The 26,796-nt window shown below is 43.1% G+C and overlaps 1 protein-coding gene across 1 annotated transcript in view; it reads left to right on the plus strand.

Annotated features, from left to right (window-relative positions):
• BEND7 (BEN domain containing 7) overlaps positions 1 to 23,711 on the plus strand; it is a 38,085-nt gene extending 14,374 nt beyond the window's left edge. Inside the window, exons 4-9 of the mRNA XM_088526309.1 lie at positions 5,330 to 5,452; positions 7,819 to 8,084; positions 12,251 to 12,476; positions 16,006 to 16,125; positions 23,189 to 23,239; positions 23,691 to 23,711. Coding sequence (XP_088382435.1) covers positions 5,330 to 5,452; positions 7,819 to 8,084; positions 12,251 to 12,476; positions 16,006 to 16,125; positions 23,189 to 23,239; positions 23,691 to 23,704 — 800 coding nt within the window. The 3' untranslated portion in view covers positions 23,705 to 23,711. The remainder of the gene's footprint in view (positions 1 to 5,329; positions 5,453 to 7,818; positions 8,085 to 12,250; positions 12,477 to 16,005; positions 16,126 to 23,188; positions 23,240 to 23,690) is intronic.
• The last annotated feature ends 3,085 nt before the right edge of the window (positions 23,712 to 26,796 follow it).

Consider the following 26,796-nt stretch of genomic DNA (forward strand, 5'->3'; position numbering starts at 1 on the left):
GACTTGTTAAAACTGCCTTTGCTGTTGTTATTAAATTCACGGCTAATTAAATGTCAACTTCTACCACTTACCTTTGCAATGAGTAACCTGGTACTGCTGTGATGCCACTTGTGGAGCAGGATTCTGCTGATCTTCGTGAGGTGGCAGCGTTGGCCAATAACTCCCAACTTCAGGTCCAAAATCTGAGTGTTGCCCTAAGGTTTTTCTTGTGATGGGATCACTGGCGAAAACCTGTGAGGGAATCTAGCTGTCATTAACATGTACTAGAGCACAGTCCATCTTGTTCTAGTGGGGAATTCTACTCTCTAGTAGGGGGTAATATGCCCTTTAAGTGCTTTTCTCTCTTATTTTCAGCTCCAAAGAATGGTGATTTTACTGAAGTCTGCTCAAGTTTTTGCTTAACATTCTAAATTCGATTCAAAAAGTGCTTCCCTCGATGGTCAACTCTAAAGTTAGATTTTATATATATAAAAGGCATTATAACATCTTGAAAATCACAAATTGTGAGATGGCATCTGAAAACATTATCAGTTTCCAGAGGGCTCCAAAGGTATCCACACTTTCTATGTAGGGATGTCTACAGTGTATTTTTATCAAAAGTTCCCATATTCTTACTGCTTCTAACCATTGCAAAAAATATAACTATTATTATTCTCTGCACTGTAGAGGAAGAAGTACAATTCCTGCACTAAAAAGCTTACAGTCATCGTTTTCACAGGATTGACTGTTTCCCAGTATAGACAATGATTCACGCGGATGTACTGGGTGACCTAGAGAAAGACGTTGAAGTAACTCATTTCATAGCTATGCTAGTTTTATTCATTTTAACAATACCAAAAATAGTTGAGCTTTTTAAAGATACGCAGTAATTTAGAAGCAGATCTAGAGGAGAGAGGAAGGCACTTGGGTGGATTTAGCATTATTAAAGGTTTAGCATCATGGTTTAAAAAAAAAAAATCTCAAATTCCCATCTTGGCAACCTTCTAAATGTGGAAGGGCCTGAAATTCACTGCACATCTCCCTCCGTGGCCTGAGCATTCCCAGGCACCTGCAGGGACAGTTCTCTGCATGCACATAAATGCCCAAGCCTGCCCAGCTTAGGAGGCCTGTTCCCGGATCCCGGAGGTAGGTGGAGCGGCACCTATATCCCCATAGGGGCCAAAACCTGGTGACACAACCGGGCCCCCCTACGCAGCAGAGTGTCACCTACTTGCTCATACAAGGAGCGAGGCTTGGTCTGAGCCGTGAGACGCCCCGTGGGCTAGAGGACTTGGGCTGGGTGGCCCGCTCGGCGGGGCAGGATCAGTGCCCAGCTCTCCGGTTGTCCCGGGAAGTGCAGCAGGGTGAGCCTGGGCGGAGGCTCCTTCCCGCCTCCCCGCAGCTGCTCTGCTGCAGAAAGGAATGTGATCCGGAGGCTATTGCATAAAGCAGGGTGTGGGCCCTCTCCCCTGGCCATGCTGAAAAGGCAACGTGTGTAACTCTTGGAGAGCAAGAGTGGAGGGGCTGCCTTCAGCAAGACCTGGCTCCTGCTGGACCGTGGCTGCTTGGCCTGGGACATCCCATCTCTGGCGAAGGAGAGTTTTGGATTCACCTCTGGGCAGCGAGCAAGCTCCTAAGCCCCTTCTCACCCAGCTTACAGCCCTCGGGTACCAAAATGTGCCTCATTTTCCCCCAGCCTTTGTGTTGGGAGCCTCAGAGCCTAACTCAGGATTTGAGGTGCCCTTTGGAGGACAAGGTCCTTAAAATCTGTTAATGCTGAACTATACATTAAGAGAGATCCTAATCCTTGGTACTTAATGCACAACAGCATTTAAACTGATGGGAGCCAAACTGTTTAGCCAGCCCTGATAGCCCAAGGTAGTAGGTTTGCTTCACAGGTCATCACTGGAGAGATGTCCAGGCACCTATAGCCCGTGGTCCCTGCCTGGAAACTGTTCCTGTCCATCGTACAGACCCTATATAGGCAGCAGGGGTCTGGCAGGCTTGTGTAGCTGCTTGGATGAACGACTCAATTCGAACGGGGTGGAGGGAATCTGCCTGGTGTAGCTACCAGGCTGCATCAGGGAAAGGCTGCAATGAGGGGAAGATCCAGAAGATCCATCTTCTCTGCAGTGGATGCTGCTGTGGCAGGTAGTGGAGAAAAAGGTACTGGCAAGAATGGCCTAGGAAAGAGAAGGAGGAACAGGGGCAGAAAAGACTTCGTTGCAACAGGGGGAAGAGTAGAAGCATATTTGGAAAATGCAGCGGTTTGGTCTAAATCGAATTCAAGACAGCAGCTTTACAAGTCGGGATGTTGGGTAGATATCTGTGACCCACTGATCTCAGTGGAAGCCTTTTGGGGTTACAGTGATCCTGCCTGGAGTTTGGGACTAGCTAGTTGGTCGACAAACTCTTAGAAGATGGGTCTAAAATATTTTCATTTCGTTGCTTGTGTTCTGTAGTAAATGTGGCAGCGATGCAGCAGCTGAAGGGCTTTTTGGTCATGCCAGGGCTGCTCTCGGTGTCTTGCACTTGCACACTCTTCTAATGCGAACTTGCACCAATGCTGCACTAGGTGCATTTTACCCCCAACAGATCCATCTGCAAGAACCACTATCCTGGGCCACCTGATGCTCACTAGGGGAAGCAACTAATACATTTGTGTCTTTTTCTCTCAATCATGCAAGCCACCATCAAATTCACATGCTGGCTAGCTTCCAAAAGGAGGGAGATGGCTCTTTAAAGAGTCCTTCATAAAAATAAGAAGTCTGTTCTCTTTTTAAAATTAAAAATTGATTTATAACAAGTGGAAAAGGGTTGCTTTTTGTCCTCTAAAAATGATAAAGATAGTGCTTGGAACAATGACTGAAAACACTCTACACAATGCTTCCTACATCACAGCAACTGATCAGAAGAGGGAGGATAGAAGTAAAATAAAAAAGCCCCATGAATATGTATGAAGTCGGTAGAACCCTGTTTTGATTTGAAATATTGGTGGTCTCTTTTCCTATTTCCAGTACCTATGGTAGATTTACACGGGTAATTTCTATCAATGCTAATGGGGGATTATAATGTAAATCCCCCATGCCTCAATGGGAAAACAGACCCTTGCTTTTCCATCAGGAGCTCGAGTGCCTGCAAGGTTTCATTAGGAATGCATTATATTGCAACAGGAGAGAGAGACAGGTATTTACTGATAGAAGTTTTTACATGTAAGTCATCACAGTGTGGAATCTCTGCTAAAAAGAAAACAAAAGTCAGCAGCCCTATGCCCTGCCAAAGTCTTTCAGATGGTGTTTGCAGAAGGCTGCTAAAAGGCTGGATTCTGAGCAGCAGAGAGGACAGGCCTCATCTCACAGAGCTTATCAGTTGGAATCAACAGAGAGAAGAGAGGAAGCTCTGGAGACGCCCAGAGAAAGGGATGTTTAGGATTTTCTTGCTCTGTGTTTTTCATACTGTTAAAACTCTCCACATTTTCTGGGCTTCCATGTTTGTAAGAAACAGCTATTATGTTTCTGGTCCTTGCCTTTCTGAAAGGCAGGGATCTGTGCTGGTTCGCTTGAATTTAAAAGTAATCTTGAACCGCATCTATTTCAAAAGTCTAAGTTTAATGCAGAAGTAAAGGGTATCGTTGGAGCCGAGTTTTAGAGATTGACTAATCTGTTGCAAGGCTAAAGACAGTATATTTTTTCCTATATGCTTTTAACAGTGCGCTAACACACTGTTAGCAGAGATAAAATCCAATCTGAATAGACAATGTACAAAGGAAGGATGAGATCAAACTAGACAGAGTCATACTGACTCAGTAACCTGCTTTTTGGTTTTTTTTACTTTTTGTTTTTAATCTCTTCCAGATTGCTTTATAATTTTTTTAAAAAGTCACATCTGAAGAGAAGACAGACCCCCAGAATTGAGTCTGTCCCATTCAAGTTTGCCAGATTTGCTGAGCTTCTCATACAGTGGTCCTTCAACTAGTGTTTTTATATTAACAGCTTATGTCGAGGCTAATATATTAAAATACCAGTACTTGTAATTGCAGTCACGGAGGCAATCTAAATATCAGAGGGAAGGAGGAGATTGATAACTAGGAGATATAAACAACTTGGAAGTGACACATCAGTTTAGTTTCACAACTAACTCGCTCTGGGGGGAATGACCACCAGTTTGCTCAAGTCTGATAAATGTTGCCCAAGATCTGAAGGACTGAGTGGAAGGAGGTGGAAAACCAGCACTTGGAAAAGGACTTCTGAGGGTGGCAAAGCACATTGGAAAAGCTAAGAAAGCAATCAACTTAAATGACTCTTAAGTACATTTTTAAATAAAAGAGGTACTTCCCATCTAGGCTCAACTTCAAGCAGATACCACTAGGGTGTTTTTTGTTTTGTTTTGTATTTCATAATTTGTATTTCTAGTATTAAAGCTAAGAGTCTGCTTACTTTAAATTAAAGCACAGGATACAACTTCTGAGGCAAACCATAAAATCTCTGCCCTGTTACAGCCTATCCTTATTTAAGGTCTTCAATGTAGAACTTCTGGAAAGCAAGGCCATAACAAAAGCATTGCAAAGGGATAGAAATAGAGGTATGTAAGTTCAGTTAAATACTGGAGTGAGTTACTAGAAAAGAAAAATCTGTTGAAATACTGTGCCCATCTTCAAAAAGAAGCTATGGAAAACCCTTCTGGTAGGTCACAGGTTTAGAAAGTTTGCCATGGAAAACAATCCCACATGACCAAACAGAAGAAAAGATTTGAAAGCTTTCCTTCTGGTGGTTCTTCTCCAGTCTGTTTTATTTGTTGTTGTTGTTTTCCTTTTTTTTTTTCCCTCATACTCTAGGTAGAAGATTTTACTTTCATTCTCAGTTTTTCACGTGGTAAAGTCTCACAAGTAGCTTTCGAGCAGTTTGAAAATTCTTGGCCCCTCGTTTACTGTTCTGTGTAAACCTTTATTGTGCAGACTGCTCTTCCTTCTCTGCAAGGCTCTTTGGGGATGGGCGTTTTGGGGACATGAGAAAGTGACCATGTTTATCATGAGGTTTGGTGCTGTTATTCCAGATGAGGAAGCCTCACAATAGCGAGCCTCGCTGTGCAGAGTAGGTTGTATTCACACTCTGTGCACTCTTCTGCAGCCCAGGGAACATCGCATCACCTAGTGTATATAATTGCATATACTGGTATTTGGATATAACTGACTGGGAAGATGTTGAAAATTACTTGCTTTCTAGCTTTGGATCTAATTTTGTGATTGTGTGTATTGATGCTAGATTCAGGTTTGTGGTGGCTTGTTTGTTTTTTGTGTTTTTGGGGGGGTTACATCATTTGGCCCCCACTTCATTCCTCCCTTTTTTTTTAGGAGAAATTCCAATGGTGAATTCATCAGTTGGACCAAACTGCTGTACATGCAACTGCCAGTCAACTCTACAGGCTATTCTACAAGAGCTCAAGACCATGAGAAAGTTGATGCAGATTCAAGCAGGTACAATGATCATCCCACTCATGCATAGCCATGAATAGCATTCTGGTTTTAGGAAGAATGGTCAGAGAAGCTACAACTCTATCTGGAGACTCAGGAGAACCTTGGCTGTTGCCTGCTTTCCTGACATGTCACTCAAATTTTCACAGGCTCTTCTGGAAATGTAATTTTTAATCCTCTGGGCCGCAGCTGCTTATCAGCAGCATAGGATGTTATCTTGTAAGAGTCTTTTAAGGCTAAATTCAATAAAAGGCTATAATACAGTTAAGTAGTCTAATAATGGAGAGTTGTGTGAGCAAGTTAATATGCCATAACCACCTCCAGTTCCTATTTTCTTGGTGCATTCATTCAGATGCACAAAATCCTATTTTACTTCTTATTACCCAGATCACTAATCTTAGAAGGAAAAACTAATTTGGAGGCCTACTTACAGCTGCTGTACACTGCCTTTCATTCAAAGACATTTCAGGTTGCAGCTCCATGGTGGCCTAAGCCGAGCTGGGTGCTGCATGCTGTGGCCTGTGCCTGTTTTGGAGCTTCCCCTGTCCCTCTCTTAAGCTGTTTCTACTGGCTGAACTAGCAGATACCTGTTCATTATTTGGGAGAACTAACGGGGAGAGTTTTCCGCTAGGTTAGGAGCTGAAACAGGAAAGTGCAAAGCCAGAAGAGCGCTAGAAGCAGCAGGATGATGAGACCTTGGCAGCCGGCAGTTAGGTAGGTCCTGTAGGCTGCCGCGAAGCTGCAGCCGCCGTGCTTCATTCAAACAACACATAGTGTTAATGCAAACGGGGAATCCAGACACACGTGTTGGCAGTAGACTGAGCTCCCCGTCCGTGGAGACTGGGGCAGTGGGGCCGTGGAGGATTTTCTCCTAGAATCAGACCTCTGTAAGAAAAGGGAGTGTTGAGGAATGACATGAACTCAGGGTGGAGTGAGGGGTGACTAAGTTCCTTGCATCCACGGCGTGCAGCGCGTGGGTGAACGAAGGGAAAGATCAGACAGGTTTTGTAATGTAATGCAAGTAACAAATGCTTTTCTAAAAGTCCCTGGTTCACAAAGAAGTGCACAAAGGCCCAGTTTAACAGTCCTTGCCTGGGCAAGGAATTCTTTACACAATTGCACAAGTGTCATTTAAATTGCGCCCATGATTAAAAATGCCTTGTGGATAAGAGATATCAGAGATAAGAGATGTGGGACTAGGGGGTATGTCAGAGGAGCTGGCTCCTCAATAGCAGGAACATTTCTTGTTTATTATGTGTCTAATTAACGAGTGTCTTGATGAAATAGGTTTGAGAATAGTTCGTATTTTCTGGTATGCTTGAAAAAAACAGGTTTTGCAAAGAACAAAGATGTTTTTGTTGCTAGAGAACCTAAAATACAAACATGCCAGTGAAAGTGTAATAACTTATTTTGATATTCAGACACCCTTCTGTCTGAACGTCAAAGTCCAAATTACAACATTTAAAATCCACACCAGATATAAAATACCCCAGAAATCTTTTAATAAACAGCATCTTAGGGTTTTCTTTTTTTTCCAGAGCTTTCTACCATTTATAGTTCATTCATAGCTTGCACATCTTTGAATTGCATATGACAAAGCAAAGATACTTAGCGATTTGGACTTTTTTTTCTTTGACCTTGATCTTGTCAACTGATCTGCACATACAGATCCTTGTATTTGCATAGGATTCTGCTTGAGGACTTATTAACACAGAAGCAGGTTCAGGATTGGTGCCCAATTGCTTTTGGGTCCTGAAAAATGCAAAATATTAATATGAATATGAAATAAGACCTCTCCATTTCTCTATGCAAACAAAAACTGGTATAAGTTTGAGTTACTTTTTTCATGGACATTAAACTGTTCAAGAGTATTTTCGCTCATTCTGGGCATAATGGTACTTAAAATGTTCTTGCGGAGCTAATTAATTTGGTGACTACATTCAGAAAATAACGGTAATTGGATTAGCACTTGCGTTGTTTTATCAGTAAAAAATGCTCAAAGACAATGAGATTCTCAGGCATTCAGGAAGATATTCAAATTAATCATTGCTTAAGTCCTTCATGTCACCAACCATCCTGTGGTCACTAGTCAAAAGAGCCACGTACTCCTAATTTTCCTAAAAAACTATCCATCCTACCCCTTAAAACACCTCATAGTGGAGCTCAGTGTCATTATCCCCATTGTACAGATTGGAAAATTATGCAAAGGTGATAAAATGTAACTGTTTCATATGCACAAACAGCATTGAAAATGGTATCATTTATCCAGAAGATGAGTTGAGCATGTCAGTAGTTTAATAGTGCGTCTGTAGGGTTGTGAGTGTGTCTTTTTGTCTATAAATTTAATTCATTCCTTCTCTTTCATTCAGTTGGGACTCAAAACAGACAGCAGCCCCCTATTCCTCTGATCTGTGCGCAAAAGTCGACAATATCAAGAAAGAGAAATAAAAAGAAAAAACTGCCCCTCAAAGCTGCTGAACCAATTGCGATGAACAAGAAACCCAGCGCTGGTGAGGGTGAAAAGAAGCTTTTGGCAAACTCTGAACGGCCAAGTCTGCAAGCAATAGAGCCCTCTCTGAAACTAGAGACCCCTGTTTCAGGGTTTGGAATTATCCTTGAATCAGCTTCATCAGATGTAAGTTAATATTTTGATACATGGCCTGACAGGTTTTTCAAACACTGATTAATTCTGGAGGATTAGCACTCGTGTCAATTTGCAGCGTGTTCCCTCTTCTCGTTAAAATAAACCAGCAAAAGTTGGGTGGATTTGGATGGAGGTAGCAGAGATAGACCTGGAGAGAGCTGATTACAGAGTTGTTTTTTTCCACTTTCTAGAGCTCGTAGTTGTCTTGAATTCAAGGCTCCCTATTGCTTGAGCTTGCAGTGGAAACTTGTAGCTCTTCATCTGTCTTGCTGCCAAGAGCCACCGTGAGATCGAAGCTGTGGAAAGTGTTGCGTGTACGAGCGATTCACAACCCTGTCATTTGCTGATTAATGCATGTAGTCCACACGTGTACCTTTATCCTGCCAAAATGCATTTATGTGCTTCATTTTATGCCTAACTTGTCCCGCGGGCTTCACGAGGCTCCTCACATCCACAAACTCCTCAGCAAAGTCCAACTGGGTCGTTCTCCTTCACCACTGCGGTTGCCACATAAGGGCCTTGACGCTGTCGATGACATCAGTGTGACTAAAATTTCCTGCCCTTAAAATGGTACTTGCCACTTGTAAAAATGCACTAAGCATTTTTTTTTTCATTCACAGAACATGTATATGTTGATAGAAATTTCCCATAAATGGTGGCTTATTGGCTTTATGTAATGACCGAATAGTGTCTTCTGAAGAATTCACTGATGAGTAAACTGATCATTAATTTCTCTAATATATTTTTAATTTAATAAGGCAGGGGTTTTCTTTCCTAAGTACTGTGAGGTTAAAAAAAAAAAAGCCCACATAATTAAATTCTGTATCAATGAGTGTAAATGAAAACAATGCTGCAGATAATGTTGTACCTTTGTGGAAGTGGGAACTAATAATAAAAAAGAGCAGTCATGGTAATTCAGTTATATAGATGCAAGCCACGCCACTAATCAGATTGCCGTGTCGTGCCTTAGTGTCTGTGCAGTGGTACAAAGCTATGGGCTTTTCTGAGGTTCTCCTCTTGCACTGTTATGGTTAGTAGTGTTCAAGGAAATGCTTTGGGGAGGGCTTCATAATTAGTCTCCAAAATGTAGTTTATACTTACATTTTTTTCCTTGTTTGTGGCATTATTTGCAGTTTGAGAAATAGTTTTGAGGACAGTTTTGTGCTTGCAATGAGTTTAATTTGGTTTTGTGGATGTGTTCCATCGCTGGACATAATTTTCGGACATGCCAATCTGCATTTAAAATAAAAGCAACACCTCCCCAAAACCCCACGGCTCCTAAATCAGCTTCTTACCTGCCCTTCATGTTTGGCTTATTTGCCACAGTAGTTGGTTGAATATATTTGCAGTTAGAGCCCAAAGATAAACAAATTGATTCAGAAAACAGATAAATTTAACAGTGAAAACAAAATATGACCTTAAGCGTTTTGACAAGGCTAAATAGAGTAATTTCCTTCAGAGTGAATGGTGGTGTTCTCTTTTACTGTTAATTCATAAGCATCTATAGTTTGCTCATGCCCAGTGTGTCCAAGTGCCCGAAGAAAGACATTTTACACGAAACCAGAAATGAATGTTTCTCTTTTGAATAGTGTGAGTTGTCTGCAGTGTGTTGTGCGTCACTCCCGTGCCAGGTCTACTGCTGCCACTGTTATTTTCTTCACTTTTATTCCACTTTAAGTTGATCTCCATTTCATTTATATAAAAGCAAGGCCAATTCACTGAAAGTAGTGGATAGTTTGGACTTGTTGAGATGTAAAAACACTGTTTATGGAGATGAAAAAGGTCTTGATTGAGCTCTGTAGGACCAATTCTTAATCTGACCCATGCATCAAATAACCTGTTTTTTAAATGGAACAAGCTTTTAGGTAAACTTTCTTGTATTTGTTTTACTGTAATAACATTTTTTTTTGTAAACTGGTAGAGGCTTTGCATTTCTAATCCTTACAACATCCTGAAATGTCTGAGGTTAAACCTAATTTGCTGCCTGCACAGCAAAAGCTTTTGGCATTCAGGTCTTACTTGTATCACTGTACACGAACAGTTTCCCCCACAGTTCTTTATACCATGATCATTATCTCCTAACAAATGCGTTTCCTTTGGATAAATCACATTCAAAGTGATCATAAAGCTCAATTAGGTACTGATTGTCTTTGATTGAAGAATAATTTGCCACTAAAGGAAAGCAAGACGAAATTATGTTTTGCCTTCAAATCATTTGGCTGATATACAAATTGTTTCAGTTATTAAAAAGAAAAAAAGGTGCAACTGCAATAAGATTGGCTCCTCTGCTGATGCACAGATGAGGTTTCAGGTATATTTTAAAAATGTATAAATGAGAATAGCTTGTCTGTGCTACACTGCTCGTATCACTGAGGTCCTGCTAGATGGTGAGGTAGGACCAGCATAGGGAACCCTCCTCACCTTGAGGGCCTTGTTGGGTTTTCTGGGTAACACGAAGTAAGATTTTTCCCAAGTTGTCAACTTGGCCCACATTTATTTCCACTTGAAAAACTTTTCCATCACCAGAAACTTTGGAAGTAGCATATTAAAAACCCACCCACATCAGAAATCATAGAATCACAGAATGCTTAAGGTTGGAAGGGACCTCTAGAGGTCATCTAGTCCAACCCCCCTGCACACACAGGGTCAAAGATCATCAAAAAGAATAACTGACTTTCTTACTGAGTCAGCATTTTGAAAGAGCTCAAGGTTTAAAATAAAAATAAAACTTTTCATCAAAGCCCAGCTGAAAATCTTGCTTGCTTTTCTGTATGTTTCGAGATTCATCCTGTCTTTTTAAAGCACTGTAATCTTCAGCTTTTTTTGTATATGTGGCACAGTGCATGTGCAAACCCAGAGGTAGGAAACGCTTTGAAAATGCTCTGCTTGCTGTAGCTCTCCTGATGGTGCTTAGAAAATTCTTGGGGAAGGAGTTGCACAGCCAAATCCCACCGAGACTGGCAGCCCTTCCTGCTATCCCAACTCAAGGCGTTTGCAGGTGATTCCATGTGCGATGGCACTTGTTCTTGTTCTGCAAATACCTTCAAAAATCACCGCTGGATATGTTTTTTTTACTTAAAATAACACTATAGACTTGTTTTTGATATTCTTTTCCATATCTTCTTATATCATGACCACTCATTCTTTTCTTTTTCTGTTGCTTTCTTCCAGATAATATCCTGAAAAATTACACTCTTTTCATAATGCATCTTCATTCTAAATATATAATTATTTCATACAGGCACCTCGTGCAAGCATTATGTGGAGCAGAGGTTGTACAAGAAACTGCCATAAAATATTGCTATAAATACTGCTCATGTAATTTCTGATATGCACAGACAGGGGCAGCAAAAAAAGTCCCAGCAAAGGGAGTTACTTGAAGGCCTTTGCTTTGGCCTGCGATGTACTTGAGATGATCTAGTGAAATACAGGATCATTTTCTCTTCTGCTTCCCTTCCACCTTGTTTTCAGACAGTAACATAAATCTCTGTGATTTACACTGAGGGGTTTTGTGCTAAAATAAACAGTTTATATAGCATGTGCTCAAGGTGCGTCTGGGGGATGTGGAAGGAGGGAGATGAGACAGCTCAGCAGACACTGGCCGTAGAGACAAGCCAGCTCTTGTCCTATGTGTTCCTGTGCATCCCTAGTGCAACTGTGGCCCTCCTGGGGAATACATGGAAGGTGCCGGTATCCCGGCCAGCGGCCTGCCTGGAAGCGCCTGGCTGCCCCAAACAGGCCCATTTAGCTCATTTGGCAGTGAAGCAAGTCCATAAAATGGTTGGATAAATGTCCTCAAGCATTGTGTGAGAATATTGCTCTGGGATGAACGCTGTTCCTCTAGCCTGTAATTATTATCCACTATTGAAAGGTATTCTCTGCATTTTTTGTTAGCTCTACGCCTAGAAATAATGTCAGTGATTCTTAACTATTACAGAGGGTAGACATGAGTATGATTATTTGATTTGCCTTTTAAGGTGCTTATTCACTGGTGGGTTTTGATTTCAATGAATTAGGCTGCTGTGATACTCAGTAGCTGGAAGAGGATTCATGGTTTGATTATTTAAGTGATTGTAAAGTCTCGCCAGATGCATGACTGAAGTAAAATAACGTGTTTGAATGCTATTTTAATTAAAACATTTGTGCTCTTTTGGTAGCCAGAAGTGCAACTTGCGGAAGGCTTTGATGTCTTCATGCCCAAATCTCAGCTGGACTCTATATTATCAAACTATACTCGCTCAGGAAGCCTGCTGTTTAGGAAGCTGGTGTGTGCATTTTTTGATGATGAGACTTTGGCTAACTCTTTACCCAACGGCAAAAGGAAAAGAGGGCTCAATGACAACCGAAAAGGACTAGACCAAAATATTGTGGGTGCAATAAAAGGTATGTTTTGCTTCTTCATATGTTTGCTTAGAACGCTTTATCAAATAAGGAAAGTGCAAGGGGAATAGTATTTCTGATGTATTAGGTCTGTTAAAATATGCAGTCTTATATTTGTGCCCATTTACTTTTTAAAACAGGAACAGTCTGTGTTAAGTTTGAGCTGGTGGTCCCAGTTTCAGAAGTCAAGGTCTAAAGTTAGAATCTCAATGTTCGTTTAAAATAACACATTCTAGATATCAGAGGTGCAAAGAAATCTTGAAAACATAATCACGGTATAACTGGTCCTTTCCGGACAAAACTCTGAGATTTGCTCTACGTGTGACCCTGTGTGCTGTGCAAATAGCTTAGTAGTTTGTGCCTGGATTGGGGTGAGAAGGAGGAAGATGAGATTGACGGAGGACAAAAGATGAGATTGGTGTTCGTAAGGCCCGTGCTTCCCCTTTTCTTGTGGGAGTGAATTTCTTAATCAGCGCGAGGATCCCGTGCTGGGTGGTTTTTCTTAGTGCTCAAGTCTTTCAGGGTTCCAGAACAGCATGTCTGCCATCAAACTGTGTGGTCCAAACATGTAAAGACTTGGTATGAGGTCAGAGACTTGGAGCTGGATTGTGTTAGCTTGAAGTGTGATGTACCAGGAAAAAATCCTCGTTAGCAAAAGACAGGCTGGGTTGCAAAGCAGAGCTTCCTCAGAGCATGTGGTTTGCCCTGAGACACAGGCTGTTTAGCCTAGGAGATACAAGGCACTGAGAAGAGCTTCTTTAAGTGCACTGGCAGCAAAAGGAGGCAGAGGAAGAGGGACAAAGCACATGGAAAAGGCAAAGATCCTTGGTGTTCTTTGCTTCAGCATTCCCTGGGGAAGCAAGACCTCCCAGCCCAGCAGCCCAGTCTGTGGGAGGGAATGGACATATTTCCATTACCACAGGAGAGCCTGCAACCTGGCTGCCCACGAAGCAGCTTTGCTGCTGACAGAGCCTGACTCTTCTCAGAGGTACCTGGCAATGAGAAAAGCAGCAGGGGACACAAGCTGGAACATGGAAAATTTCAATTTGACATGAAGAAAATCTGTTCACTGTGAGGGTGGCCAAACACTGGAGCAGGACCTAGAGAGGCCGTGGGATCTCCGTGCTTGGAGATACTGGAAACTCAGCTGGATGTTGTCCTGAGCAGCGTGACCTGGTTGCTCTGCTTTGAGCAAGAGATTGGACACAGGAACCTTCAGGAGTCTTTTTCAAGCTGCCTGGTTCTCTGATAAAGTAATGTTGTCATGTCTTAGTCTTCATACATCTCACAGAGTTTCTAGCAGACTTGATTTAGCCCCTTCCCTGACCCTGGAGGGAGAAAAAGAGAGGGATTTTTAGTTTCAACAGATACACTTTTATCTGTGGTGGTACCACGAGGTACCACTAGTACAGTGGTACAGTGCTAACAGTAACACTGACCTTACTGGCACTGCTAGTGCTGCCCGAGTGCTGGTACATGATGCCCATTAGCTTCACAGGGGTGAAGGCTGTGGCAGAAGAAGGTGCCAAGGGCTGATGAGTGCATAAGTGAGTGAGACTGTGGGTCTTTACTCAGCCTGGCTCCAAGAGCACCCGATTTCCATCCAAAGAGCTGGACTGTAGGACACTGTGCTTCCATTTATTCAGAGAAATGACTGAGCCAGTATGAAGTCTCCGTGGGAACAACATCATGTTGTTTGCATTATTTCACTGGGATGTTCCTCCGCCACGGTGGTGCGTTAGCCCCGTTCCACCACAGAGACAAAAGTGGAGAGAAAAGGCCACATTCACAACAGAAATTAGCAGAGAACTTAAAGAGAGACTCTTTGCTGGAAATTTGCTCTTGCTGGCTGAAAACATTTTAATTAACCACCAACTTTACAAATAATTTAACACTTCTGCCACAGGATGATTACCCAGGGAGAAGTTCTGTCTTTTGACTTGGGGTGTTTGCAGGGGCACTCTTTGAATCCAAGTTTTTCCTTTTCCTTGGGAGTCACATCAGGCTTTTTCTCCAACTCCCTTAAATGGGAATAACACTGTCAAATAAAAATTGATACAGGGACTTTTTTTAATAAATAAAAGGACAATCAAAGCTATACAATTCAACTGACAATTTCATTTAAGAGAAGAGCAAGCAAATTAACAAATCTGCTTTCTATGGCTGTTAGCATCCGTTTTCCCATGTGGGAGCAGAGAGGTAGGTGTAATTCCCAACATTTGCCATCGGTGACCTGGACACGGCCTCGTGCTATGGATTGCCACCCCAGCCCTGGTCACAAACGTGGATTATAGCTAAAATATGGAAATAGAGGTGTAAGACATTGATCAGGTTCCCATTGCACTTGCTGCACAATTTCAGAAGAGAAAGATCATTTCTACCTCCAAAAATCCAGCAATTGTAGAAAATCAGACACTGGCCATGTATGGAGCTATACTAACTTCCTTGGGAAGGCATGAGAGTTGGCCCTGTGTCCTTGCCAATGGGATTGTGCAGGGAAGTATTGTTAGGCTGCAAAATGTAAAGCATTTGGAAAGTACAACAACTTTTTGGACCCTTTATATCTATCGAATGGTTGTTTCAAAAACGTGTGTATAAAAATACCAAAGTTGTCACTATTTCCTGAATGCTTCCTCACATCGTTTATTTGACATTTATTCTCAAAGATTACAAATTCTTTGAGCTGGGATCATTTTTTTCCTTTGTTTGCCCGTCATAATTGGACACCAGATTCTGGGACCTCTGACCACCACTACAATAGCAATACTAACAGTGTATTTCTGCTCTTGTTTACTTTTCACACACCTCTCCGTTGCATGATGAAAATCAGTTGCATCAGTTTCACTCCATTTGCAATTTCATATTTTCAGTATAACATTGTTAGGTTTGCTGCAAGGACAGCACAGAATTTCCTTTTGTGAATGGATTTGGAAGGTAGTGTTGGTCCTGGATGTATTATGTTTACAAAATATAAACTTGGACCTAAATGATACTTACTTTTCTCAAGAATAACTTTTTAAAATAGCTTTAAAAATCTCTGTTCCATCTAGTTTGGCAATATGAAAACTGTGTAGATTTCTGCAACTGTAGTGCTTGAATCTTTCATCAGATTGCTTGTAGCTCTAGAAACAATTCTGAGAATGGAAAAAAACACAGGAGAGCTTCATTTCTGTACTTCTATCATATGTAGATATCTACCGTGTATAAATATCTACCACATCTGGAGACGCAGCACACTGCTGTTTTTCTGTTTTTATTTCTGAGTTAAACTCGTGAATGGAAGATAAAAGGTGTAGAGATTTTCTCTAGTTCAAGCTCTGTAAGTAGTGACTATGTTATTACTCTGATATTTATACACCAAGATGACTTCTAAATGCTAAACATGTAAGACCTGAAGTTGGACCTGGTTCTTATCATCTTAAGTTAGGCATTTAAATGCCATATTTTGATTGTTTGTAATCATCTTCTGCCTCCTTGTCTCAGTTCTGCTGGCAGATCTAAGAAAAAAAAGGATGCTATTTTTTTGTTTCAGTCTTTACAGAAAAATACTGCACTGCTAACCATGTGGATAAACTTCCCGGTCCTAGGGACTGGGTTCAGATTCTTCAGGATCAAATCAAACTGGCAAGAAGACGATTAAAAAGAGGCTCAGGTATGTATAAAAAAAAACAAGGAACGAGATGTACAATTGAAGTCTTAGAGTCTTTCTATTCACAGAAGTGTTTTTCCTGTTGGCTGTAGTTAGAATTATGTATGCGCAGTATCTGAAAATTGGACCTCTTTAGTTTTTTGCAGTTTTCTACCAAAATGTTAAATGTAGTGTTCCCTTTACGTTTAGAATAGTAGTAAGTTTAGGAGCTGTCTTGGCAGGAAAGTTATATCAGACTTCTTTTTCTCAGTGGTTGCCTTTAATCTCTTTCCTTTCCATGAACACCCAGAACTTCTTCCCAGAGTTTGGTGGAATTTGAGTCCTGAACTAGGGTTATAGGTGAAAGTTATTAAATTGTGCTATTTGGTCTGAAAAGCCACTCTACTGTTAGGACATAACCTTTTCCTCTAAACCACATGGGTCTGGAAGGATGGAAAAGTTTTCTCACAATTCCTTAGGAAAGAAGTGGCGTCGCTGTGGTTGAAAAAACCCTCCTTGTGCCTTTGAGGTGCTGGCGGTGCATGGGGTGCGCCTGTGAGCGGTCGGGAACAGGGAGTTTGGGCAGGGATTTGCGGGAATGGGATAAGGGCCGGGATAACTGTGTGCTCGGACCGGGCAGCGCGTGGGCTCTGCCGTGACAGCCCTGTGCTGGCAGCAGCTGCTTTCCCTGCCCCAGAGCCATCAGTTCCAGCTGCCAGCGGCAACGGACAGGCTCCAAATCCCCCCGGAAAGCTGGGAATGGGAAAGCGGCATCGCCACTTCCTATACCTTAACTGTTCTCCTCCCCATCATCATCCCTGCTATTCTACAAGGGGTTTCCTGCATGCAGCACTTCTCTTCCTAGTGTTTTCACGTGTTTTTCCAAGGTTTCTCATGTAGAGATTTCTCTCTCTCCCATGTAGCATCTGACACTGTTTTGCGTCACCTGTGCCAACATCCTTAAGCCTGTCCCTTTGCTATCACTGTGTTTATCTGCCTGCCTTTTCCCCTATCCTCCTGCGCTCACTACAATTAAGTGCCTGTTAATATCCGTGGATTTAAGGACTGAGGAGCCTAATGGCTCCCCAGAGGTTCCCAGTGGTCCAGCTGGCTGAGGAGGGATGAGCTAGACCGCAGCAAATGGACAGACCATTTTCCTGCCTATCAGAGAGCCAACGTTTTCTGTCCAAAGCCGCGTCCCCGAAGCACACACCAACACTGGCAACTGAAAGCATTATCCGCAGTTTCAATTGAGACAGAAATAATGTGGAGAAGAAAAGTGCAGGCTACTCTGCAGCATGAGCTTCCCCGAGCAGCCCAGCAAACCAGCACCAGCCTTAAGAAGGGTTTCTCGTGTGTGCTGGGGGCGGGAGAGGAGAGGGATCCAAGATAATCTCGTTAAAGACGGTGTCAGATGACTGGTGTTGTACAAGAGAGCTGCCCTCCTCCGAGAGCAGCCCTTGCTGTCAGGCTCGGGGAGGGTGAAAAGTGCAGGGCAGGGTGTGGGGAGCGCTGGGTCCCTGCCTTGTCTGCACAAGATCCCCTGGGAAAGAGGATTGACCTAATTTTGTTCCGATTTTTTATTTTCTTTCATCCTTCTTTATTTGCTTTTCTTGATGCCTCTGCAGGATATTAATTAAAATGACAATGACATTCTGATTTTTGCCTTTCAAATGGGGCCACTTGCATCTCTGGTCCTTTCTCAGAAAGGCAGATCCAAGCAGGGGATATTGTCTCTAAGCTAACAAGAGAATGAAGAGAATAAGTGAAGCCAAATATAATGTGGCTGAATAAGATGGGCTCCAATATCCATCTGTCTCTGCCTGCAGAGGGACACAAACACGTCAACCTGGTATGTGGAGGATAGCAAGCAGGATGTACCTAACAGGTCCTTGGTTTTGTTTATTAAAATAAGTCCATGGTAATTGCTAGGAAGGCTCTTCCTTTTGTGTTCTTTGGTTTACTGGCCATTTTCTGCCAGGCCACAGCCCGATGCCTTGTTTTAGATGTAGCAGGAGTGCTTGGAGGTGCCACCGTGGCCACCTTCCCTTGCTGCCCATCGCGCGGAGCTTGTGCAGCCGGTCCTGGGGCACTCGGTGCTGAGCCAGCGCGGCCACGTTAGCTCCAACCATCTCCGGTGGCTCCAACTAACCCTCCCTGGCCTTGCACCGAGGCGGCGGAGCCGTGTTCAGCTGCTCACGTCCACGGCCCTCGTGAGAGCGAGCAGGAAATACCAGCAGAGAGGCAGGAGTGACGGTGGCTGCAGCCACGTCTTGTAGAAACAGGGGTTGTTAGCCCTGAGTTCCTGACGTGAGGGACATGGAGCTGGACTGATCAGAGCGAGGATCCATGAAGAGCCAGACGCTGCTTCTAGCAGGGGCCGTTCACAGGTCCCTGGGGACATAAGTGAGTGCCTGGCCTGGCTCCTGCACTCCAAAATGTTACTTCGTTTTGTCCGGGTTTGTGGGTGTAGGTAGGGATGCCCAAAGATCCAATCAGAGCCAGAATGAAACTCAGCTGATCTGAGACTTTTTAAGCCAATGTGCCTTCCTGCTAGTTGGTCATGGATTCATCTGTATCAGTTTCTAGTTCACTTTGATGCACAGGCTTTATATGGAAAGAGCTTAAGATGATCCAACGCAGGCTCTTCAGTAGCATTGCACAGAAGCCACAAAACAGCGTTTTAGTCACCCCTGAGCTGGGCTAAGTTTTAACAGCAGGAGTATTTATGAGACAAGGGGCAGTTTTCTAGTCTGCCTGCCTTCCTCAACCATTTACCCATCCTCTGATTAGTTCTTCGTTTCAAACCAGGCTGGAAGACACTGCATTCATGAGCAGTGCTTTATCCTGCAAAACATGATTTCAGCCTGATAACATAAATCCAGCTCTAGCTTTCAGTGTTATTAATAATTTCAGATAATTCTAGCAAATGAGTGGGGTGGATCTGCTTTTCAAACCTCTTTCTGTAGAGCTTGCTCTCCTCAGTGTGTCCAAATTAAATGAAATCATGATCACTGGATCGTACATGGTGCCCAGCTTCACCTTATTTATCATGTTTGGCTCGTCTCCTAGAATTAGGGACAGCAAAGCTCCTTACTTGGAAAGCTAATCAAAAAAAAAGGAAACCTAAAAACTCTGCTTTCTAGAAAATACTTCCCTTGTGTAGGTTTTGAAGGGTTGTTATCCTGAGCCAAATAGAATTTAATTTAAGTTTTGAATCAGTGACAATATTTTCCATAGCTGGAAATACTCTTTCTTAATTTATTTATTTTGCTTTGGCTTTTTCTTAGTTCCTTCAGATTATTGCCTGAGATCTGAGAGTTGAGTGTTTTTTTTATTTGTTAGATCTGAGAATAAAGCTGTCACTACCATTAAATTTTTATTGGCCTTGTTCAGTCTTTTCAAAATTTCACAAGTTGGCTGTCACAAAGGGGAAAAGAAACTGTGAGGTTAATGTTACACGCAGATGTTAAAATTAAACAGCACGATAATATTTTTCAGCCTTAGCTTTCTGGTGCCAGACCTGTCTTGTCCCAGCAGAGGAGCAGAGCCCTCTTGGCTGCCGGGAGGGGATGCAGAGTGGCTCTGGATAGGAAGAAGCCAAAGGAAAAAGCGGGTGCAAGGTTTCCTCTCTTAAATTCCAATGCAAATGGCACTGTGGTTTACTGCTCTGAGCAGCAGCACTTCCCACCATGTAGTCCTTTGGCTCTGCAAAGAGGGGACGGGGAGGTGACTGGTGACAGCGCAGAAAGAGACGGCGACCATCAGCATAGAGCTCCAAGATGGGTGAAGTCAGAAGGCACCGACTTGCTCTTCGTGTCGCTTTTTTGTTAGGCATCATTTCCAAGCCTTTTGATTACTCGACTCTTGATCCATTAATAAGCAACAGGTCAGGGGCTACATCTCTTGCAGCAAGTTCTTCCTCCCTCTTTATGCTCTGAAGAGTGTAAAAGCCATTATTCCATAACAGCTGCCCATTGCTTAGGCAGGAAGGCTGATACAGGCTGACTAATACTGCTGAAGTGCAGAAGGTAAGAGCTGCTCGTGCAAAGCAATTACATTGTACGTAACCTGGAAGCTTTTGATTGCCATACTCAATAAAGGAAAATACAGCCATGTTAGAAAACATGCTGAAACCTTTCAGGCAGGATTAATTGAAATCAATTACATGCCATGACGTTACAGCCTAAAACTTCTCCTTAAAATTAACATTACCTTGTTGCGATGTAAAATAATGGGAACAAAGGAAGAGGAAATGCTTACATTCCTTCTGGAATATGCCTTTTCTCCCACATCCTTGTCCAAACTTCTGCTTTTGTTGTCTTGTGTGATTCTCTTTTTCCCATTCTAATTATCTGCATTTTCTTATTGCCCTGGTTGTGCTTTTGACATATTATCTGTGTCTTGTGAGACAGCAGATTCTAGATCAGGTTGTTTTTTATGTAGCAACAGCCACAAGGCCAGAAAGGACGTAGGATGCATGGAGGTAGGAGTACGTGAAGTGTATAGTGCTTTTGTGGCCAGGATCTTACTTAGATAAAGGATTTTAAAATGAGTAACTGCTGTGCTAACGTTTCCAGTCCTGAGCATACATGTCCTTCTGTCCAAGGAGAAAAGCAGCAGATGAACACTTAGCCGATGAACATATATACTTAAGAAACTAACCAATTTTGCAGGCAGGTGTGGGAGAGGGGGAACCCTCTAAGGAAATGACTACCAGGATTGTTTTGCAAGAACCACTGAGCTTTATCTAAGTAGAGGAAAGAGAAGAGTGAATAATTCTCACAGTAGGATCTATTCCTGCTTGCCTTGTCTTGCAAGTTGGCTTAAGACAAGTAGAGCTTGGCTGGCTCTCTGTGGGTGCGGCTGTTGAAGGCAAACTCTCTTTCCTGTTTGGAACAGAATGTGAAAAGATGCTGGTTTACATCCACGTTAGAGGTCAAGGTGTTTATCATGCGTTTGTGAGCAGGAGCTTTGCTGGTCACACTTCCCCTGGAGCTGTGGTTACTCATCAGTTACACGGAACAAACTCAGGCAGCTACTAAGAAGAGTGAGTAGACTCTCCATGCGTCTTCCCTTTTGCCACTGGAAACAAGCATTAATGTGGCCACACTGTCAGTTTTAAGCTGTATCCAACCCCTGTGACTATGTGAGTGTTTGTGCTACCATGAGGAGTGGGCCTGGAACCACAGGTGGGGAGTGGGACATAATCATTAGGCAGCATCTCAGTCTTGTCTGTAACTATGTCTGTAGTCTCAGTCTGTAGCTTCATTTCTTGGCCTCAACATCTCCTGGGCAGTAGGTCTTGTAACACAGCTAGAAGTTGGTGTCGCTCCAGGTGTTTTAATTGCTGGACATGCTGTTGGATGGTTCTTAGCTGCTCATACCACCATGCTGTCTCCTCCCTTGCTCACCCAGTCTTCCCATCGCTGTTATTCTGGTCCAAGTTCAAACCTAATCTAGAAGTAGAGAATCATGTAACTTCTTCCCATTTACTGAGCCATCCAGTCCTTTCAAGAAAGATTTTTTTTATAAAAAGCTATATTGAGCAGCTAATTTGTTTCTGTTCAGAAACAAATTTTTAATAGGAAATAGAAATTGGTTCAAGGCATGTTTCAGACTGACTTGCAGTTCGATGGCATGTGCCTGCCAGTGCTCCTCATTCAAACCTTCTGTGGAAGGAGAGCTGCTTTGTGCTGGGGGCCGCTGGTTGCTTCTTGTTTGTTTGTTTGATTGATTGATTGGTTGTTTTTTAAATCCAAGTCATTTCACAGAGCTGAATACAGGGCATACAGCTAAAAATCAGGCTGGCATAAATGGGTGTGGGAGAGGGAACAACCTCTTGGTCTAAGGACAAATAGCCAAGAGTAGTTGGAAACAGGAAACTGATGAGGAGCAGCAGTTGGATTAGTAGTTTCGATACCTTCCGAGAGGCAACAACTCAACATCCTTGTGTGTAGGGCCCTGCTGAAGATGATCAGGACAGTCAGGTGTGTGTGACCAGGTGTGAGCTGAACTCAATGGCTCAGTTCATCATAGCCTTGGTCAGATCTGATGGCTGTGGGTGTTGTGCAGTGGGTGGATGTGTGTTTGTGAGGAGGTGTACATCCACCACATTAAACATCTACAATATAATGGACATATCTGCCTGTTCCTTTATGACCACACCTAATTTGCTTAAGTACTCTTGAAGATCTCATTGTGTTTTAAAGGTCTTAAATACCATGCTGAGGTGCCAAAGCACACACATAATAGGATTTTGTACAGGGCTTGTGTGGGTTAGGCACCTAATTTCTTTTAGATGTGTCTAAGTTAGGGTTCAAACTCGCACTTCAAGGTACTACAGTCTCAACAAGTTCCTGCACATCAGCTGAGCCAAATCAACCATCTTTATGCATGCGCTTGGCCTGTGGCAAATATGAGATGAACAAATTAGGCTTTTAGCTTTCCTTCACCGTGGGCTAGGTTAAGTCAAATGAGCTTGCATAAGCTGTGGCTTGAAAGCATGTGTGTGGATACACACCGTAATTGCCTATCCAGCCGAGTGGTTTCGTGCTGTCGTATGTGCTGGTGCCCACCTGCATCTGGGAGCACATCCTGCCTTGGCAGATTTGTCCCTTGCAGAAGGAGCTCCCCTGTGGGCGCAGGAGTCAGAAATGGGAGTATCCACAGTTTTTGCTTTGGCATTTGGTGCTGCAGATGTTGGAGGATGGAATAGCAGCCGTTGAGGCTCCTCTGCCATGGACCACCAGGGCCGGCTTAACAAAGGGCACTTTTCTTGTCTGCTCTTATAAAATTATCCCAACTCCTTTTATCAGCCAGATGGCCTGAAACCTTAGAGGGAGCAGATATTATTCCAGCCCATTACTGGCATAACTGCTTATTAATACAAAACTCCCTTTTCTAAGTTTGCATTTTTATTGTATGACCTTTTCCTCCAAGCAGTGACTTTTTCACTGAGCAGCAGCATATTGCAGCTGAGAGAAGTAGATAGAAAATGCAAAATCACTCTACAGTATGTAGCTTTTTAATCTCATTCCTGTATTCAGTAAAAGTAATGAGATTTCTTGTTTATATTTGTAATCAGCAGAGGCAACTGACTGTGATGAGAAGCCGGACATTTCTCTACTACAAACAGGTAAAATGCATTAAAATTTTTATCAGCTTCCAGTGTGTGTTTATTTATTGCACAGAAGAATTTTTCAATAATCCTGGCATGCCAAATGCAGTCAGGTAATTGCTCACAGGACCCAGCTATCTTATGTTTCGAATGCCCTGTATTAAAAAAAAAAAAAAAAAAAAGAGAGAATTTTACAATTTCACTTTCTATTCATAAAACCTCAAGTTTCTCGGTAGCAGCTAAGCTAAGACAAGTAGGGGACCCTTTTTATCCACATAGTAACTTGTGCTCATCCCAGTATTTCTGGGCTTTTTCGGAATTCTTAACTCTGTTATTGTCAGGGGCAGACAGAGTAAGTTGTGTTACAGCAGCGTTTCCATTGTCCAAGATACTAGCAGTCATGTCTTGGATTTGCAGGAGGATTGTGAGTTTACGTGATAGTTAAGTGCTGTTTAAATTTCTCTTGAAGTGCATCTACCCTGACTCAAAGCCTGGCGGAGCAGCCGTGCAGAGTTGCGGGTTAGGAAATGAAATTTCCACGTGCTGCTGTATGCGGTGCTGAAACTAAGCTAAGCTGAGGCCGAGCTTTGGAGCACCCTCGTGTTAAGAGTCAGCTCATGAAGAGGTGCCCCGGTGGGCCGGAACTGAGCGCCCATTCCATGCACTTTCAGAGGGGTGGCAGCGTCTGTGAGTGGCTTCCCAGGTCCCTGCTGAAGGCTCCTTCGCGCACGGGTGCCGGAGCAGCAGCTGCCTGCGCGGAGCCGCGTGGGGCAGGATCCCGCTGCCGCACGTGCGGTTACCAGGGAATAGGCCCAGGCTGAGGACAAGCAGCTCGAGCTGCTCCTGGCGTGGGTCCAGCGGGGCCGCGAGCGGCTGCCTCGCGGATCGCCCGGGGCGGGAAGCTCCGCTGGGAAGGGTCTCGTCCCAGCGACATCCTGTTTGTCTCCTTTATCAGCGGGGGAAGCAGTTGCACTGAAGCAAACCCTAATAAAGGTGGCTACTGCGTCGCGGTGCTATCCTCGCGGCGCTCCAGGAACCGCATTAGGAGCAGGGTTGTCGGGTTGTTGTGCTTCGCGTTGGAGCAGTTTGTGTAGCTGCCGCTCGCATCCTGCCTCCTGGATGGAAGCAAAGGATCCCTTCCCGCTCTGCAGGAACCCCTGCCGCTGCAGCCCGGTTCCTCACGCACCTCTTGAGCATCTGTGCGTACGCACGAGTCTTCAGCTGAAATCCCTCTTTTCAATGCGTGCTTCTCCGTACTATGTGTGGAAAGAAGCCTAAATAAACCAGGCTGCAGTTTGCACTGGTGGGGGAGGTGATGTTCGCGGGCTGCAAGCCAAGCATTTGACTCACACCCGTTATTATATATGTGCAAGTGCCTCTTTATAGAATGTATCAATGTAATATCATACTGTTCTTGGAAGCAAACCATTTAAAGTGATATACAGACAGTATAATGACAGTAATTATGACAGAGAGCCAAAATACAGATGCTTTCTGTCAAGGAGTCTAGCAAAAAAAGGTGGAATGTAACTTTTGCCGAGGTCTTTCCCTGTCTTAGCACAGCTGCTTTTATAAGGGGCTGTTTCTGACAGATCATTTCAAGGAGCCTTAGTGTGGTCTATTCAGCTGTCTTTTCTATTTAGCTTGAAAATTCTTTGGAGATGAGTGTCTCTTGCTGTGTGTTTGTACAGGGCCTGGCGCAACGGGCCTTGATCGTACATGGCATCTCCAGGGCTCTTACAAGAGAAATCAGGAATGATCCATGGTTAACCTAGTAGGTTAGTACAATAAAACCAAATGGAATTGGATTGCTTTAGGGCAGTCTTGCAGGAGGTGGGACTGCAGAAAAGGTGGGGTACAGGATCCGTTTGTGACAGACTTCGTTTGCTGTCTTGCTCTTCGAGAACTGAACAAAGCGGTGAAGCGAAAAGGCCCAGAATGAATGAATTGAATCTGTGGTAAGTGTTAGTGGGGGAAAAAATAGGAAAACTCAGATGCCTTTAATCTGCTGTTTCTGTTCAATAAACTCTTCCCGTGCCCTTGGCAATGTTTTGAACATGATCTGGATACAAGTGGAATATTTGTGCCAAAATTCTTCAACCTACGCCTTTGCAGATTACAGCCTTGGCTGACACCTAGGGCAAGACACCTCAGGCAGAGTGTGATTGCTCTCAGCAATCTTCATAGCGGGGGGAAAAGGGGATTCTTCCCCAGAAAGAAGTTCAGATCAGCTAATGTCAGTGTTCAGAGATGCCTCTCCATTGATGCCAGTTGCATTTTGCTCTTAATTCGGTGTGTTTTAGCTGCCTACAGTTAGGCTGAATCTGCTGCCTCCTTGTTCTGGACTTTGGGGAGAGCAGAGATGTTCTGTTTTCAAAGCCTTCCTTTGGAACTTGAAACTCCTGTAAAAGATGTTACTGTACAACCTCATAAAATGAGGGGAGACGTTTTTGCCCAATTATATTTTAGCACTTCAGAGCACAAATCGTGCTATCATTTTAGAATCATCCTAGATGCTAAGTGTGCCTTTGCTTTGAAAGCTGTTGATTGAAGGGTATTTAAAGCAAATTCAAGAATGGTGGCAGTTAAACTTACTGGGAATTTTGGCACATTATCAGATAGATCCCAAGAAAAATAGGAAAAAAAAATGTCTCAAACATGAAGAGAGCTCAGGTTTTCCCTGATACTTTGCACATACTAAAGCAGTCTTTTGCTTTAGCTGAAATCTGTGTCCAGACCTGAGCTGAGAAAGATCTGACAGTTCCCAGGCTAATTGCTGTGGAGCAACTGGAAAGACTGATTAGTTTCTTGGTGATCTAAGAACCTGAAAGATGTCAGATAAATCTTCGGCAGAATGAAGACGTGCCAGCCGCTTGAATCTTTTTATGTAAGCTGGCATTGCGAAAAGGCTCTTCGTCGCTTATCCTAAAATTTACAACGACATCTGGATTTAGTTTTAAATAAATAAATAAGCATAATCCCTAAATTCTGCATGTGGAAACAAATTTAAGCCAGCTGCAAAACCCTTTTCATGAATCCTCGTCTTTAAAATCACATGTGAATAGTAGAGGCAGCTCAGGACCGTGACAGAGCCCTCCTTATACCTGTGCTTTGGACTGAAACCGCCAAAGGGCTCACATCGTTTCTCCACACTAGGGTTAACTTCAGAACGAGAAAGAATTCTGATATCCCTAAAAGGAGCAGTAAAAGCAACATCCCAATCCTCGGGTGCAGGGGTGATGCAGCTTTGTGAAAAGATGAGAACAATCTCTCAGTAAAGAAACCAATGATAAGAAAACAGCAACGATCCAATTCTATACAGGTTGTCTCCTTTTCTCTTGGAATACAATATCAAGAAAATGAAACTTCAAAAAAAAAAAAGAAAAAAACTCTCTTCGAAACCTTAAATATAAATCCTTTATTGTAATATAAATCTTTATCCTTTCAGTGCATGATTGTATGAGTCTTCCCTTTTCATTGGGTTGTATTTGCTTCTTACACTGATTGATGTCCGTCTCCTATTTGCCCTGTGTTCTTAGCGCTACAGTTGTAATTCTTCTGTCTGTCTCGCATTG

This window comes from Tinamus guttatus, unplaced genomic scaffold (assembly GCF_059628265.1).
Source record: "Tinamus guttatus ecotype Peru unplaced genomic scaffold, ASM5962826v1 Tinamus_guttatus_pri_ptg000245l, whole genome shotgun sequence".
Lineage (NCBI taxonomy): Eukaryota > Metazoa > Chordata > Aves > Tinamiformes > Tinamidae > Tinamus > Tinamus guttatus.